The sequence below is a fragment of the Diprion similis genome, chromosome 6, assembly GCF_021155765.1.
Source record: "Diprion similis isolate iyDipSimi1 chromosome 6, iyDipSimi1.1, whole genome shotgun sequence".
NCBI classification, from domain to species: domain Eukaryota; kingdom Metazoa; phylum Arthropoda; class Insecta; order Hymenoptera; family Diprionidae; genus Diprion; species Diprion similis.
Window position 1 is genome coordinate 22402851 of NC_060110.1, and position 18633 is coordinate 22421483.

At 41.0% G+C, this 18633-nt stretch overlaps 1 protein-coding gene across 1 annotated transcript in view; it reads right to left on the reverse strand.

Moving 5' to 3' along the window:
* Positions 1 to 18633, reverse strand: part of LOC124407147 — a 291004-nt gene that overhangs the window by 200403 nt on the left and 71968 nt on the right. Inside the window, exon 4 of the mRNA XM_046883000.1 lies at positions 15295 to 15433. Coding sequence (XP_046738956.1) covers positions 15295 to 15433 — 139 coding nt within the window. The remainder of the gene's footprint in view (positions 1 to 15294; positions 15434 to 18633) is intronic.

The following is an 18633-nucleotide window of genomic DNA, read 5'->3' on the forward strand; positions in this document are numbered from 1 at the left end:
AGGAACTCAGCGTCGTTCCCCCTGCAGGCATTATACGGTGCAGGGGAAGAAATGTTACGGAATATGTCTTCCAGCTAAGCATTGAAAGCTTTCAGAATTCTGCAGATTCGTCGCGTGATCGTGAATCGGTTCGATATCTCGTTGTTCACTGTTTCCACATTAAATACCAATTTTTTTCGACCGTTTATAATCGCGCAAACCGCTTCTCGACTTCCGGTTTCCACTCTCCTATTAATACGACTTTGAAACGTAGTATCTAGCAATTTTTGCCAAATTCTGCTCAACGCAAAAGTTCGCGCGTGAAACAGTGGTAATGGTTGGTAAAACGGTTTCTGTGAGTGCATTCCCTGGGGAGAGGCTGACGACTGATTGAAAATTTTCACGGACCCCGTGCGGAAGATGAGTCCTGAAATGAAATCAGCGCGGCCTGGAAGAGGGTCGCAGTCCCGTTTGTGTCTCGGGCCATTAGCTGGCATTAACTCGGCCCGGAGAGGAAAAGCAGGGTCGAATTTCGCCGGACTTTCCAGCCTTATCGAGTCCGAATTTAGTTTTTTTTATTTTTTTTTGTCCATTTTCATACGGTTTAAAATTCGCATTATTCTCTTGATCCACCTTCCGGCTTCCCTGCTTCGGCACAAATTACACGTTTATCGTTTCGCAATTCGCGAAATACGCGGATAATTATACACACGTATGATTTTCACGCAAGAGTGCGGAACAAATTTTTGCCTGCCTGGTTTTCCGCGTGCAGTTTTGAAATTAATAAACGTAACGGATACTCGCTGCCTCTCCTTGTATTTGCTTATAATAAATTGTGTGTGGCTGACGATCATTCGTAAATGCCACACAACACACGCGCGGTGCGTGTCGCACGACCATTTAAATTTACACCACATTACCTGGCCAATCGTAACACGGCCTAACGGCATTGACGACAGTTTCACGTGACAAAGGCTCGCGATGTGATGTGAAAAATTACCGGCAACCTTCGTGGGCGCTTCGCAGTTACGCTTATCAGATTACCAATATACGTCGTGTAATTACCGTGGCAGCTTGAGTGCGCGTTTCGCGAATTATTGCAGAGAATAATAACGAGTAAAAATCGCGCTACGCGATGCGAACAGCTGTATGAAGTAATTATTTAACTAAAATTTCTTGTCAAATCGTGCAAATTAAACTCCTTAAATGCATAAAAGATTAATTTTGCATTCCGATTTGCTGATGTAAATTCATTTAACAGTACACTCGCGAATCTGGCGAGAATTGTTTATGCATATCGGTGTGCATTCACTATTCGAACTGCAGATTACTGCGTCAAAAGCGAACGTACCGCCAAAGGGATTGTAATTTACGATCATAGACCGCATCGATTAGAGAAATTAATGAACATAGTCGGTTCTCCCTCCGATATAGGACCTTTCAGTTTACATGAACCCAGTCTAGGTGCAGAAGATTGTAATTGATTATTGGAGGTGCATTATCTCGACTGCAGAAAACTCTGGTTTAATTTTCATAATTCTGCGGTTTGAACAGCCCGCAGGTTGCATTTTGCGGTTTATCGTTTATCGGCATACGATGTTAATATTGCAAAACTGCGAATCCCCTCTTTCAGAATCACCCATCAGCTACTGCGCTAGTACAATGAGCATTCCATCATGAATGAATAATTTTATCGGTGTTTCAAATGCGCATAAGCAAAATTAAACCGAAAAAAAAACAGAAATTGCAAACAGAAACTGTAAAAAAAGAAAATTACAGTTTTAATTACACTCAGTAAGAAAAGTTTTAGGTATAATCCAGCTGTATAAAATACGCTGATCCAGTTGATTTATTTGAATAAAATCACTGTTTGGCTGATCACGAAAAAGTTAAGGAATCGATTGGCTCAGAAAATTTCACCCTATATAACAGTAAAAAAGTCGGTTTAAGGTCCGTTCGAAATTCGTTAATGATGCTAAATTATAGCAGCATGGTGACCATGGATATTGAATTGAATTCCGGAAGTATTGCATATATCGTTTACTCTCGTCTTACATACTCGCCGCGAGTTAGAGACGTCATTATAACGTTGGCTTCTTTCCGTGGCTCGTTACGTTCGCGTCGCCGGGGGTTGCCGTGAACGGGCGCCGGGACGCCGAGCGTCGAGGGTGCGAGGGGTGAGAGGGAGTCGGGTATTATGGCCGCGAGTACGCGTGTTAGGTCAAACATAATAGGGTGTAATATTTTCAGCCACGTGGAAGTCAGGGTTGGTAGGAAGGAGCCTCGAGTGTCACCGCAGCGTTGGCTTGCGAGAATGAAAGAAAAATCCAGGGAGTCTCCCCAGGATCCGCGAGAGAATCAGACGAGCCTTTTGCACTTCTATTTTTATTCACTCCTTTCTTTTCTTACGTGCAATGATGGTATATTCATATTATATTTTTTACATCTCGGTTATAGCGAGCGCGCGCGTAAGTATTAAGAAAAAGAAAATAATAACATGAAGTGGAAGAAGAAATAAGAGTTGTAAAAAGAACGAAAAAAAATTAGGAAAATAATAAAAGAGAAAATAAAATATGAAGAAAGAGAAAAAAACGAAATGAAAAGTAAAAAAATTTAAGAACGCGTGAGCTCACGAGAAACGGAAAAGGCTTGACACTTACTTCTCTCGAGTACAGAAGCGACGTTTTCCGTTTCTTGCGTAACAGGGGTTAAAAAATTTTTCACAATTGTGCGGCTTTAGAGCGGGTTGAAATTCTACATTTTTTACCAAGGAAAGTAAAAAACCTGATTTTCAGACCTCGACGGGCCGCGAGGTTCTTAATCAACCCTCCTGATCGAATTCGCACCCCAAATCCCGTCACAGCGCGAGGGACACGCGTCGTCTCGGGATCAGCTATATGGAAAATATTTTCTTAACGAGTATTCAATTTCACCTATCGTTCGCAACGTCGTCTGCAGCCCTGTTGGAATGGCTAAGCCGATATTCGAAAATTACTTCCATCACCATGTGTTATAATATCGGTTAAATGGATTTCGTGTTTTTTTTTTCGTTTTTTTTTCAACTCAATTTTCTTCTTTTTTATTCTTCCGATTCGATATGCTCGCCCCCCCCCCCCCCCCCCCCTCTTTTCATCGGCGTATTGAAATTAAATATCGAGAATATCTGGCACCGCGTACATTGTTGATAAAAATTCCGTTGAAATTTCAATTGTGCGAAGGTAACCCGTGTGAATTAAATCACTTTTGAGGCAGACGAATGAGGTAAAATTTTTGTCACCGCGTGGTTCGACACAGCGTAAAATTATCTAAAACGAAACGCTTTCTTTGGCACGTGAGCTTTGGATATTTATAAGCCTCGCAAAAATGTCAAATCACTTCCATTGAGAAATAATTGCAGAGATACTGGAGTTTCACCCTCGATTCGGAATCGACGAGGTTTAAGGGACCGTCGACGGCTAATGGCGAACAACGGCGAACGGCGATTGGCTATTGTTTGGCTTTCCCGGTAAATGGCACATAAACAGAATGGCGGGGGGTTGCGATGACGGGGTGCCAGTTAACCAACCGGACGGAAGTATGATTTATCTGGATGGGGTGAAAACTCCTGCCGAAGTATCAACCCTCGCCATTTTGCTGTTTAGTTCCAAGTTATAAGAAAGAGGAGAGAAATGAGCTCGCGGTAAAGAAGCGCAATCGAGAGTAGATAGTCTTCCGGGTTTTCCCGAATGCCTTTATTATTCAAAATCCATTTTTCGCGGGGTGATAATTTACACGCATCATATTTACCGACTCCTCGAAAATATTTTCTCTCGGTGTCGCGTTTCCTCGAGCCAAGCACTCAGCTCTATTGAAGCGGATGAAAGTGCATTCGTCGTTGACTATAGTGTACACCAGACCACCGTCAAGAATTTCCTCCCCTCCCCGCCCCTCCACGTGTGATATAGTCTAGTTCGCCAACCGCGAAAAACGGGACGAGTGAAGAAGATGTTTATTCCCCGCGTGGTGCAATACTGCAGGGGGATCAGAAACCCCGCGTGCTGGACAAAGAGTAAATTATCACCAAGCATGGCAGAAGAAATACGATCCTTCTTCCGGAAAATACTCGGCAAACTTTTTTTTCCCCGTCACTGCGTTCAAAGCTGTATTACGATTTTGCGGTTACGATTCACCGAGGGAAAGATGCTTCGATATATCTTCACCACGTTGACGTCATTTATATATACACATTGATTGATTGCAATCTTGGACGGATACGACTTGACAATGACGAAAAGTGTCATGTGAAGTATTTTTGTACCAATAAATAAGCGTACAACGTCGGTTCTTGATACAGATTCCCATACCGACATTTACCAACATTTAGCCAAGACACAAACCTTTTTCTCTAGGTATACTCCCGTTCTGAGTTTATCGATCATAGGAATATTTAGTTGTCCAACTTTATCGATTATACAATAATTTCTGTATCTAAAACTATGTCCTATAAATCTTCCAATCAAACTCCTGGAGTTTAGGAACTGCAAATCAATATCAAGGCCGTTAATTATCTTTAATTTGAACCAATTCAATTGACTTTCAAAATAATTCTTGCATCACTGTTCAAATGGAGATTCATGAGCCCACTATAAGGTTCCTTGATAGATGTTGGCAGAAGGAAATCCACCCCGTCGATCGGGAAGTTCCACCTAGAGAATGTACGAACAAAGAGAGTGTTTTCTCGTATTTTCACGGAACATTGCCCCGGGAGTTCAGATTCCCGAATATTGCTGGAGAAACGAGAAGGGAAAGAAGTGAACTAAGTAGTGGGCAGTAACCTTAAATACTCGCTGCAGGTTTCGCGGGGAAAATTTACGGCCACTTTATATCTCGTCAGAGCTGAACGTTGCTGGAAAGCAATGTGGGTAAATGATTGTGGAATGGGGAAAAAGCTGCACGCGTATTGACTCCGGACTTCGACTGTATGAGTCATACATTTGCAGACCGATGAGCTTTCAAGTGCATAGCACTGGCTGATGAGAGTGCAACCTCGACGACGATCGGAAAGGGGGGAAAATGCTGGGAGAAGTTAGAACTCGTTTTGCCGTAAACGTCATCGAGATAAGCCCAGGAACACTTTCAGGTCGCGAAGGTTCCGGAAGGAGAGAGAAAGGAAGAGAGTCAAAGAGATTTTGCAACCTGGAGGACCTCCAACGAGAAAAAAACTCCGCAAGAGTTCGTATATATAGGTTATATGAGTATATAAAGATTTTTTGCTGCTGTTACGATATCGCGTTTAGATAAGACGTCTTTCAAGTGATTAAGATGGCCGCCCTCCTGCCTTCTGCACTCGTTTCTACCTCAGTTTCCAGACGATTGAGATATAATCCGATTTAAGTCTTCAGAGGCTAAACGACTTCCAACTTTGAGTCTTTTCGATAAAATATACAAATAACAAAGATACACATCAGAACGAAAACACGAAGACGATCTACCGTCTATTCCGTTGTCACAAAACTTTTACCTCGATTTATTCTGCGAGGCAATTCATACTTCGATGTTGTTTTCTGCTTAAGAAAGTTGGGTGATCAAAAATCGATACTCATTCTCCTTAATTCAATCACAAAACAATCGTATAACGAATAGTTATCCAATTATTATATTCACAAGCTGCAAGGATTCCTTTTTTCAGTCCAGAATTTTGAATATTTTTAATTGACGTATTAAATTCAATTCTTTAAATTATTAGATGCGTTTAAAAGCCAAACTTAAAAAAAAACTTTATGACATATGTTGCAGCAGTTTTACAGCCGAAAAATAAGAACTAATGGCAAAAGGAAAACAATAACTTCTCCATTACCATTAATAATGTTGATATTCAATGGGGTTTTCGAGCCTCCGGGGTTCCATAGTGCCGGGTGCATACCTGCATATATGTACCATAAAACCCGGAGATCAATCAGTCTTTATGACACCCATGGACTCCGCCGTGAAATCCTCAACTCGAAAATCCTCTACTGGTATTTTAACGACGCCCCGATGGCAGCCGACAGAGCAACGCGACCCCATGGATTAATTTACAGCTTGTTTTTAAGAGGGTTTGACTTGTCAGGGGTTTAATGGGGCTTTATGGGGATGCGTTTTCAACCACACTCCACACTCACCCCGGACCTTTTAACATTTTCATTATCTTTTATTCCATTTTTTCGATTACTTTTGAAACATGTTAAGCCGCCAGGATCATTCGGTCTCTTATGTTATACGTATGGAAGATTTTGCATCCAGCAAAAGTTAATTAAACAATACTTATCAGACACACCGTGATCGTAGAAATGATTAATCAATCAACTGTAAATTGCCGCTTTTAATCTCGAAAGATTATGCAAAGCCTATCATATGAGCGAAATGAAAATCAAGAAATAATTGTTCATTCTCAGTTATTTATTCCGTTTCAAAAAAGAGAACAAGAAGTGTGGAAAAGGGTGAATAAACCGGTTAAAAGTGGGGGAAAAAAAGGAACGAGAAACAAATCCATTTATATTTAGACTTTGTGCAAAGCTTTGAAAAGTATTCGCGTAGCGAAACAGTTGCGTTCGATTAATCAAATTAAAAAATAATTAAGTCCTCTGGTGGGTGGAGTAATTAATTTGCAGATTAATGCGCGATTACTTGGCAAGAAAAATAAGTCCATAAATTAAGTCGTTGGCTTTTCGCTCTCCCCGTTTCACCACCACCCTCCTCCTCCTCCTACTTCGTCGTCCCGCAGCCGTATCCTTCCTTCCTCCCGCAGGATCCCCGGCAATCTTTCCCTTGGCGAACGAACTCTGCGTCGTTCGACGACGCGACGCGACGGGATAAGTTATCGCCCAAGAAACGCACTTTGCATTTCCTAAAACGATTACATTCCCTGTTCCCGTTTTATATATGTACTTATTTCTGCTCTCTACCACCGGAATAAATCACTCAACTTTCTCGATTCCGTTAACCGTTTGCTACACGTACCGCCTCAAGAATACAAAGAAAGTGAAGAAAACTAATCGTCACAGACGTCGACTGCATTTGTCACACAATTTACCGACTCGCGATATCGAATTTAGTTGGTTAAATGTTTTCAATTAAATCAGATATCGATCGTCGAGGAACTCTTGTGGGTTTTACAATCGTTTTACTCTGGAGCATTGAGTAAAAAACCATATTTTATACCTTAATTCTATTAAATATTAATAAAAAAATTCCTCATGACACCTTAATATTGTAATTATTTTACGAGTGATCTTGAGGATTTGTATTTTCGCAAAAAAAAAGAAGAATAATAATAATTCTTCAATTTCCTACCACTGTCAATTGCTCAAAAGGCGGTTTTAAACTCGCCAAGGGAACCGGAAGTTACGGGAGTTACGGCCACGAAATTCGGGGCTGTGATATTGGCGAGGGGGCAGCAAGACGGTTAGGTAAACGTAAATCGAAACTGCTGACTGTATAACCTGCGAGAAGATTGAAAGACGCGGGACGTTTTTTTATGTGACACAAAGTAGCACTTTGCCAAATGATCCGAATCTTTTCAGGGCGCCCACCGTGCGAAAATCCCACCCGACCGATTCGGATCCCTGCCTGCTCGCCTATGCAGTTGCCACACGACCAAACGACCTAAAGCCAACTCAACCTGACGTCGAGAATCCCCCGTGACTCCATCCTCTGAATCATGAAGCAAATGCAAAAAGCTCCGGGCTCTCCGATACACAAAAAACAATTTATTGTTCAGGCGAAGTAAACAAAGCGGCACAAGAAGAGTGAAGTCAATTTTTTACCTTGGTGCAAAATTTTAGCGATTCATCTACATAGCCATCGTGGTGTTTTAACAAGCTGAGAAAAGAGAAAAATCTTCTTTGAAAAATCTGTTGTTTTGATTTGATTGCATTAGATTATCAGAGAGATTAGTTTATCAGTTTTTTCCCGTCTCCTAGTTTTCGATTCACGTCAGTAACACTTTGCGCCATTTGTCCTCAAGCTGGGTGGGGGTTGGAAGGACTTAGAAGGGCCAATATTGAAAGATGAATTTTTTAGAAATCATCCTAATCAGCGACACTTTTGAAAATCAAGATTTCGACCAACTCATCTTTTTTAATTTTATTTCCACATGTTTGAAATTTCGTTACATCAGCCGATCGCAATATTGACCCTTTAAAGTTTCGACCCCCACCCCTTAGCTTGGAAATTCCCTTGACCTTGGACCTTGGCTGTATGATCTTCTGCTCCAGACGGTCGACTGGGAATATCCGATGATCGCTTTTCCGAACATACGTGGTGGTTTTTCTCGAAGCACGAAGAGGAGGCTGACGCGACGATCTTCGCCGGCATAAATATTAAACCGAACGATACCAGGCGAGATCATAACCCTAAGACCTTGCGCCGATGCATAGAAGAAGGATCACGCGGATTTGCGTGGGCGCGTGTATATCATCCACCACCCTGTAGAAACGCTGTTATTATTTTACGCTCCACGCGAGGTTGAACAATACGCGAATATATATAGCGTACGTGCTTCGAGGCGGGCGTTTTAAGGGTGCGAGTGCGTATTTAAATCGATTTCGAACGCCCCGCGCAAACTTCTTACCATGGGAGTCACTCTTCGGCTATGCCAGGGTCGCCCTTTGGCCTGCGGCGCTCCTTCGGTGATCCTTTCAAACGCCACCCTTCGACCCCTCAGCCAAAAACTGACTGATCGAGTCCGCGTCCGCGACACTTGAACCGAATTACACACCCTCTGTATTTATATCGCATTAATCACGTTTGGCACGCGGTATTTTAAAACGCCCTGTAGGCCTGCAACGGTTAAGTTATGGGTTCCCATGGTACCTACTCTGTCAAGTTTGAATGTACAGGGAAAAACACGGCGCTTGATCTGCCGCCTTGACAAATGAGAAGTAAAGTGCATTGCTCGAAATCAGACCCAATTTTTTCCTTTTTTAATTTTGAAAAAACAAAATAAATGAAACGGTTTTTTTTTTTTTTTATATACAAAACTAGCTGTCGTAGAGTGTAATCGTATGATTTTACAAAATTTCTAACCATTTTGAGAGCGGCTTTGAATGAATCATAAAATTATTACAGTAGGTACAAGAAATTTTTGTATTCAAGTATATAAAAAAGTAATTTGTAGCTAACGAATTGTAAAACTATTTAAAAATTACTAAACCTACGACTACTTTGTTATTGAGTTCCTAAAAAAATATTGATTTCTGGCCAAACAACCTCTTAAAATTCTTGAAGACAAACAAACCTCAGGCGATAAGAAAGCGCCAAGAAGTAAACTGATCGCCGTGAGGCGACGCAGTAAGTTTGAAAGAAACGTGCGGCGTTACACGAAGAATGACAAGAACAAGAAGAAGTAGAATTTCTTATCGTTTTCGGCGAGGATCTGATTTCCCGGTGGAAAATATATCGCGGTTTAAAAAGAAAAAATCGGGCTTTTTCCGTATTTTCCAACTTTTTGTCCGCGTCGTCGGTGAATATTTTTCAAAGCAATGAGATCTTCCCGGTCCTATAACATTCCGTAAAAAAACAATTAATAACAGAGGACTTTTGTCCGATTCATTAGCGGAGCACAAAAGTGGCTTAAAATAATTAAGTCTGCTGTGGATAATAGCTATTCTAATATCCTATTGTTAAATCCGCTGGATTTCTGATTCTCGGTTATTATCTTCATGCTCTCCCTCATTGTCCCCGGCGTTCCTTTGTTTTTATTTTATCATATTTTGCCCTCTCTCTCTCTCTCTGTCCGTTTTCTCGGGGCTCGATATCAGCCATCGACCCCCGACTCTTCAGTCTGCTTCATTTAATTCTTACTGTTTTTGACTCCCTGGCTCTCGCGTATTTCGTTTAATTTCTCTTGTCCTTGTATTTTTTCTTCCTTTTTTACCTTTTTTTTTTTTTTTTTTTGCTTCTTTATCATCTTTCTCTCACGATCCTGCGGCGACATGATTAACGTCGCTGCAGGTGGAGGAGTCAGTGAGTATAAGGATGACGACTATCTCTCTCCCTCTTTACCTCTCTTTCAGGTATACTCGTTGGTTTCAAAGAGCAGAAGGCTGGTGGATGTTTGACGCACGGATAGAACAACGTGTGTCTTTTTTTCATCTCATTTACCCCCCCGCGCGCCTTTCATCTTTCGTATAATATATAATATAACCTCGCGAGTTTAATTGAATTTTTCTCTTATTATTATACGAGCATACATATGTATATATATATATATATATATATATACCTACTATATTTGATTAAAATATATAATACAACGTCTTGTTTTTATTTTCTCCCATACTTTTTCCCGTTTAAATTTTAAAACCAGACAGCATTCCGTCTCGGGAATCCCATTGCAAAACTGCCACGTGACAGACAAAAGCCTCTTTTTTAATTATCGTTCCCATATACCAACCAGGCGACACGTAGTACTTTGCGGAACTTTTTAATATTATGTAAATCTAAATCCCAAGTTAAATAAAGCATTCATAAATTCACTCGTCCGTGGAAAGAAAAATACATGCGCATATTTTAATCCACCCTCCGCCCGTTCATGATCCTTTTATCTTATTTCCTTCACCCTCCTTCTTCTGCCTCCCCCCCCCCCCCCCCCTCATCTCTTCACTATGTAGGTATATCCCTTTGTCTCACTGGGTGATATCTCTTATCTTACGATGAGCCGAATTTCGTTCCCGCACTAAACTCGTCGAAAACAGGATCGAGTTACTTTTTACTTGTACTTCATCTTCTCTCCACTCTTTTTTTCTCTTCCCGTTTCTTTTTCTTTTTTTTTCGTAGCGGGTTTAAGGGAGATCGCTTAAATCCAACGAGAAAAACTTATTATATCTTCTCTTTACTTTTTAGTCTGACCATAGAACAGGGGCTTCCACTGTTCTTTCTCTCTTGTTTACATTAATCACTAAGCGATGAAAAATGAACGCGCTAGCGGTAAAGAGAATCACTAAACTATGAACCTCCCATTAAAAACTATAGCCGACAGTACAGATTATACGTTAACTGAAAACGCTATGGCTATGGATACCCCGCACTTTGTACTCGTTAAAAAGCACTCAAGACTGCTTGAATCGCGATAATCAATATGCAAGACGCAGAGTCCTTTTAAAGGGAGGAAAAAATGAATTATGCTTCGGGCTTGGCTCAGCTGGTGAATCGCGAAGAGTCGGCGATGCCATTCTAACTGCTAAAGGAATTCTAAATTCATACAAATTGCTCGACGAAGGTGAGCGACACTCTGCAAACATCTTACGGAATTTGGATTAAGCGCCGCTGCATTAGTCCCGTTTCCTTTACTTCCGATCACGCCCAACCGCCTCGCCCTTCTCAATCTATTTCTGTGGCATAAAAACTGCACCAATGGTCATCCACTCTATGGAAAACCTAGAAAAACGACGTGCCTAAAACTGGTTGGAACTCATTAGAACCTGAAGCTGACTATTGCTCGTCAAACAAAGCGGAAAAACGTATTGAACATCGGTAACTTACCGACCGAAAGTCAACGTGGCAGGAAATTCAAAAACATGGGAGATGAATCTTGAAACAGGTTTAAAACCGACCTCTATATATGGGTATTCTTACTAAGGTGTTGTGAGGAAAAAAAAATTTTTCTCTCTCTTCCAAACAAGTTCATAAGTTCCATTAGGGTATAAAATTACGCCTGTTGAAATTTGAGCTTTTAATATTAACATTAAGAAGTCACAAATCGCTCTTTTCTATTTTCCATCAGAATAACACGGGAAAAATGGATTTTGCTGCTTCTGATTATTATAACTAGCTAACGATGTACTTTACAGAAAATTCACCAACAAATTTTTGCAGAAAATTGAAAGTTCTACAAAAAAGGTCTTTTATTATTTTTTTATAAATTCACTCGGTCAAAAGTTATTCAAGATCAAAGTTACATTTATCTAATTGGATGACTTTTGATCGAGTGAATTTATCAGAAAATATTATAGGACGTATCTAAAAAGCCTGTCAATTCTCTATAAAATCATGTCTATGAATTTTCTATACGACGCATCAATAGCTGGTTATAAAAATTAAAAAAAGCAAAAACCAGTTTTTCCATATTACTTGTAGGAAAAATAGAAAAGAGCGATACGCAACATCTTGATGATAATATTAGAAGCTCAAATTTTTACAGGCATAATTTCACACGTAAATAAAACTTTTCTCATCGCTCAGCGACTGCAAAAGCGAATCTTTATTCCTCAGTTGAACGATTCATGAAATTCAAAACCACGAATCTCAACGTTGAAAAAATCAAAAATTCCATCGATACGTGCAGGTGCAGCTGATAGCCGGTGTTTCAGGTAGAATATTTCACGCGTATAATGATCAGGCATTGAATTCCATTATTCCAAAATGGGATCGCGGGTCATTACGAGCAGACAAACGCTGCGCAACGAGAAGTCAAGTAATCTTTGCTCCATGCTTCCATAAGGACAGCCAGACACGGCTTCGTTATTTCATTACATCCAAGGAGGAGAGCTGTTAGTCTAAGCAGGAGCATGGCAGGAGCAGCAGCTGAGGCAGTAATCACCAGAGACAGGTTACCTACGCGTTACGCAATGCGTTATACCTGCGTTATACGAGCGAGGTGCGCTAACGGTGCGTGAACTCGTTATTCTCGCGTACCCATCGGTATATAACTATATACCTATACATGCACATCGTGATGGATGTATAATTGCCATAGTTGGCTGTTTTGCTTGCCACGTGACCTTAGGTACGTCACTTCCACCTGATTTATCATTCCTTTCTTATACCCCCCCCCCCCCCCTTCGTTCCCCATCCAAAAAGAAAACTCTGGATGCGCTTTACGCTCCTCCTGTACGATTCTTGAACATCGCACACGCCGGTGCAGCCTCTACCTTACGAGACGACACGAAACTGGCTTGATTCAATGGAATTAGAGGGTCCAGGCACAGGCAGCCAGTGCTAGTTCGGTCTAATCGATACCCTGTGATAATAGGCGAAACTAGATCCATTCAACGGGCTATGCCCAAGGCATAAATCCCTGCATTAACGTTCCGCTCTTCGTCCATCCATCCAACGTCCAGCTTCCATTACTCCGCTGTACGCAACTATTGTAACATCTATGAGCCGGTATAATGCCAGGATAATTATGGGTGTTTCGCAATATGGTGCAAAACTGCATGGTTTAAGTCGAATTGAAGCATGATTACTGAGAGTCAACAAAAATCAAAACGTAAAATGTAAGTTTGGTCTCACTTCGTCGTGTCTTCCCTGTTTTATATAATATAATCGAATATCTATACTAAACAAAAGTTGAGGGTGAAAAATTTCCGACAATTAGCAAAGTACACTCTTGACTCCTCGACACCCTGCAGCCGGAATATTTGCTTCTAATAATAAGGGATGGATGAGAAGTGGGTATGGAGAATGCCACGGGGGTGAAGAAGGCGGGGGTGGAGGCGAGGGGTGCGGTTTAATCAGAGGGCTGTCTGACGTGATTAACTTGAGTGAGTGTGAGGGTCGGGAAGGAGGTCCCTGTCATTCAGGGTGTTTATCATATCACCGAGTCGCGCCGAATTTCCTCCGTTCGTATCCCAGGATCCTTGAGTTTCCGCAGTTTTCCTCTCCGCAAATCGTCGATTCTTTCGAGTGAAACAGGAAAAAACAAATTCTAAAGGAATTCCTTTGAATTTTCTTTCCAACCTTGATTTATCATTTTTCAACGCAGGATGTATGCATGTATGCATGTATCGGAAGCTACTCGGCCGGAAAAACCTGAGGATCCTGACCCTTTTGCAGCGATTGATTGTCTGGCTGAAGCCATTTGCATAGACGAACGTTTTTGTTATTCCTGCGGAAGATCTCCCGTTTCACAATTCTCCGAGGCTTTTCTCAAGTCGAAGAAGGAATTACGGAACGACTGAAGAGAAATAAACGAAGAACCGCGTCTGGCAAATGCTTCATGGGTATTACGAATACCGTAGACGGCTGCGAAATCTCAGGCTAATTTAACCCGTTATTATAATGATAATCGGGAAGATAATAGTCGGGAAGCTCTCGAGAGCTACAATTCTCTTCTCTTCTCTCTCGACGTCAGTGTCACGTCAGCCGAGCTACGCCAGATGCTGCGGGGCTGAAATCTTCACGGTGCTGCAGACGTGAGACGTCATCGCCAAATAGTTCCCCCAAACCAAGGATCGAAACGGGGCCACGCAGACGTCTAATTAACAATAATTTACTGGATTTTAACCGACGTTTCACCCCTTGCTCAGAGCTGAACTTCTCGGACGGGATAGAAAGAAAGAAAATGCGAAGATGAAGCGAATGATGGGGGAAAATCCCAGAAGTGAATTGACCGCACCGTCACGAAGTTCTTTCGGAATTCTCCACCGCGATCCTGCACGTATTGTGAGAATTTTTCAATGAGATGGCGGCGCTACGCGTCGCTACGTCAATCCCGGTGCAGCTGAAGCGACGGGTACCTTAACGGATGAGCTTGTTCGGGAATGGAATTTTGTTCTATGCATACATAGATACACCGCGTTTCGAAATTTTAAAGAGAAAAGACTGGAGTTGTTACTCTTGATGCAGTTGGCTTACGATTAGCCTTCAATTCCAAGTGATGCAAGGACTCGCGGTCGCTGGGATCCGCTACTCCAGATTATCCTGGCGCACCGTTTCACGTCGAAATAATGATATTTCTATTTCCTTAAGTGTGTCCGGAGAAGCAATGCTGCCGTACATTTGCATAACAAGATATAACAAGATAGTATTTTATGGTTTTTCGATTCACTAGTTACGAATCTGAAAACAGATTTCAAAAATTAAAGATGGAGGATCTAATATTACGGAAGCAAAATTTCAAAAAACTCCATGCAAGGGTTTTTTGGATCGCTGATTGGATTTGCCGTACTGAATTTTCAAAATTTCGTAATCAGCGACCCCAAAAACTCCTGGACAGAGTTTTTTCTCCGCATTTGATCGAATTTGAAATTTTCTCCGCCGGATTGGATCCGCAATCTTGAATTTTGAAAATTCGATTTCAGATTCGTAATCACCGACCCCAAAACTTTACAATTCATGTGAACCATGTATACATATATGTAGAGGGTTAACAAAAAATCGCGAAGAAACAAGTTGAAAATTCTCTAACAATAAACATACTTAAAACGGATATAAAATAGGTGGTAAGAATACTTAGATCACTATGACTCAAAAGGTTAATCGATTCATAACTGCTGATTAAAAGTTGCAACAAGTCGCACGAAAAAAATTAAGAATAAGAAGAAAAGAGTTACAAATTAGTCGGCTCTGACTCACCATCGAAATTAGCCGAGGGTTTATCCATGCCTGCTGCATGTTGTCGTCCAGATAGCGTTTCGCGATTCTGGCGATCGTTTCCTGCGGCTCTTTCTTCTGGATTGAAACCGTGGCTATTGGAACGACATTTGCGTTGTTCCTGAAACAGGTAAAAGCGAAAAAAGTTGTTTAAGTACATAAGTTGCATTAGGTTTGTTCATTTTGTGTCTCACTACTGTAATAATACTTATACATATAATATGTAGGGTATATATATATATGTATATATATTAGGGTGGCGCAAAAAAACCGACCATTTTTTTTTTTTTTCGAGTCTCGTGTGACAAAATGTTAGTTTTTGATGTTTTAAGAGCCCACTCCAAAGGACAGTTCGAAAAAAAATGTTTAAGAGGTCGCTCCACATTTTTTAAAACGTCAGAAATCGTCAACAATAGATTTTTTTTTTTAAATTTTTTTTTACGTTACGGTGTAATTTTATAGACAAAAAAAAAATAAGTTTCCGAAAGTTTCAGTTCAAAATTTGAATTTTGAAAGGTCGCTCATAATTTTTTTTCAATTTGTTCGTGCATTTCTTTAGACCTTTTCGAGCGACCTTTTAATATTTATATTAAAATTTTATAAATTTTTTTTCTTCAATTTAGTAAGAAAGAATCGATAACAATACATCACGACATGAATTAAAAATCAATCAAAATACTGAAAATATAATTTTTTAAATTTAATTCTTTGACGATTTTTGACATTTTAAAAAATTTGGAGTGACTTCTTAAAATTTTTTTTTTTTTGAGCTGTCCTTTGGAGTGGGCTCTTAAAACATCAAAAACTAACATTTTGTCACACGAGAGCTCAAAAAAAAAATAGTCGGTATATATATATACATATACACTATGTAATCCTTGTTTTTCTCACCCTCAAGAGAAGAGCGATTTTCGTTCACAGATCATTAGCCATCGTTTTGCGGGATTCATTTTCGCGGCTCCGTGCCGATTTATTCGGCTAAATCGCAGCGATTTCGACGCGATAGATTCGCCTCGCTGCCGGCGGTCTTATCAATAATAGATCCCGACTGCGGTACGGAATATTCCCCGCAAGGTTCCCCCGTTTTCGTATCACCAACGAGACGCAGTTGCGTTCGCCGCGGGCAAATTCGTGACCCCATCCCGCAGATCTTGAGAAGGAGTCGCGAGGGACCGGGAAACTACTCGTTTGCCATATACGTCTGTCATAATCCTCAAAGAGATAAGATTTCGGGAGCCTCGGGACAAACGAGGAACGAGACGCCGACCCCAGGAAGTCGTAAAAATTCTCGCTTCCGATTTTATGGGAGATGCGTTTCGAACGGATCGAGTATTTGCGAAAAAAGAAATATCACCGGGCTGAGACGTTTCAAAGTAAAATTGTTTATCAATTACTTATAATTGCACTGATACTATTTTCGCGGCTTTTTCATTCCAATTAATTTGCTGGACGAAAATTTTTTAGTTCAATTTTGCATTTCTGGGTCAAGCTGGCCTCTCAAAAATCTTTTTATTTCAAATATTAGTTTAAATTCCTTCGGTATAATTAATTCTAAATCATGTTCCGCGAAAGGTCGAAACAGATTCTCAGAAACAGCTGTATGAGACACCCGTTGCGTAATGATCCAGCGTACCATGGATCATATTTTACACGGAATAGATATATCGCTCTACCTTTTGTGGCTACGCGATGGGAATAAGCGAAGCGTATATGCTCGTGATTGCGTCTAAATTATTCGAAATTACTCTCCTATAATCAGACTTTGATTACACAGCAGCAACAGTCGGACTGTTTCAGAGGAGAAGAGCGTGCCCCGAGATGCAATGGTTATTCCAAGGATAATTGAACCTCGTATTCACGGACGATTATTTTCATCGCGAAAGGAGGGCGAACTGCTCATATTTCAACTCTTCGTGCGTTCCTTTTTCTCGTACAATCATACTTTGCAAACTGTATAAACTTTTAACCTATCTGACCATTTACGAAAGCGGTCACCGATTTCTATCTCCAACGTCAAATTGAACTAACAACGTTGAAATGAATTTTTTCTTTCACTAATGAATAACATTTTGCCGTGTGATTTGATGGATGAAATTGAAATTCTTCTTGTCTCTGTATTTTCAAGTTATAATAATATTATAATGACATTGAAATGGTCCAGCTAAGGATTCGTTTCTCGCTCAGAAACGGCCACGAAACGGTTCGTCGACTAACGGCCAGTTTTACATATGGTCAGATTATGAAGGCTGTTTGTCACGAGTTAATTACGAGTGACGTTTGTTATGACTTGTGTCCAACTCGGGCTGGCTACCATTCGGCAAATGTTAGCTTAGGTTTGTCGGTTTAAATTATTGCCGAGCTGTTTTGTGTTTCGCATTCAAACACCTAGGTCACCGTTTCAAAGCCAGTTGCTGGCCTCTGCGCTCGGCAAAGAATAAATCTCGGCACTCGGCGCCTCGCTCGGCTCATTGGCCCATTCATTCATTCATTCATTCATTCGGGCATTCGTATCTTCGTTCGTTTATTTCGTTATTCAAAGCGGTTGGAGCCACTCAGAAACCAGGCTTGAAAAGCATCCGTGGAATTCAACCTGACGGACCACAGAGAGAGAGAGAAAGAGAGAGAGAGAGACAGAGAGACAAGGGACAGGCATTTCTACTTCTCCGATTTTTCTTGATCATGAATTGTCGTCCATAGAGTAAATGAAATTCCTATTTACCATTTCTTGAATACTCCTTAAACCCACTCCTCAAAACCAGCCACACGGAGGTAGTGCAAGTAAATCCTGCGTACGTATCCGACTCTTTTACAAACCACAGTGGAAGCCAAGGCGAAGGCAATCTGGCCGGCACTCCTTCCACTGTGGAGGGAGGGGTTCAAACTCACGTGTCATTAACTCCCACGCCCGAGTGGAACACAATGTTAAACGTTTAACGCCATTCTCGTCCAAGGTTCAACGATGGAAATCTTGACCCCTCTCAACTCCTTCTTAACTCGTATCGTTTTTCCTCACTTGACGAGAAAACAAAACGAACCAAGGTAGGTAGCAAGACTCATTACTTCCGAATCCAATAACCAGATGCGTGTTCCAGATTCAAACTTTACTCTCCATCTTCGTTCAAGAGTCGATTGAGAAAAGAGAAACCATGGAGTACAAAAAAAAAAAAAAAAAAAAAAATTGGCGAAATCGAAGAAAGTACCAGCAAGTCAGGATGACTTCCAGGGGTCAAAGGACGCGAGATCCTGGCAGGTAGGTGGATAGGCCGTGAAGCAGATGCGTGTAGATATCCTACCTGGGATCCTGGGAGCGGGCAAAAGCGT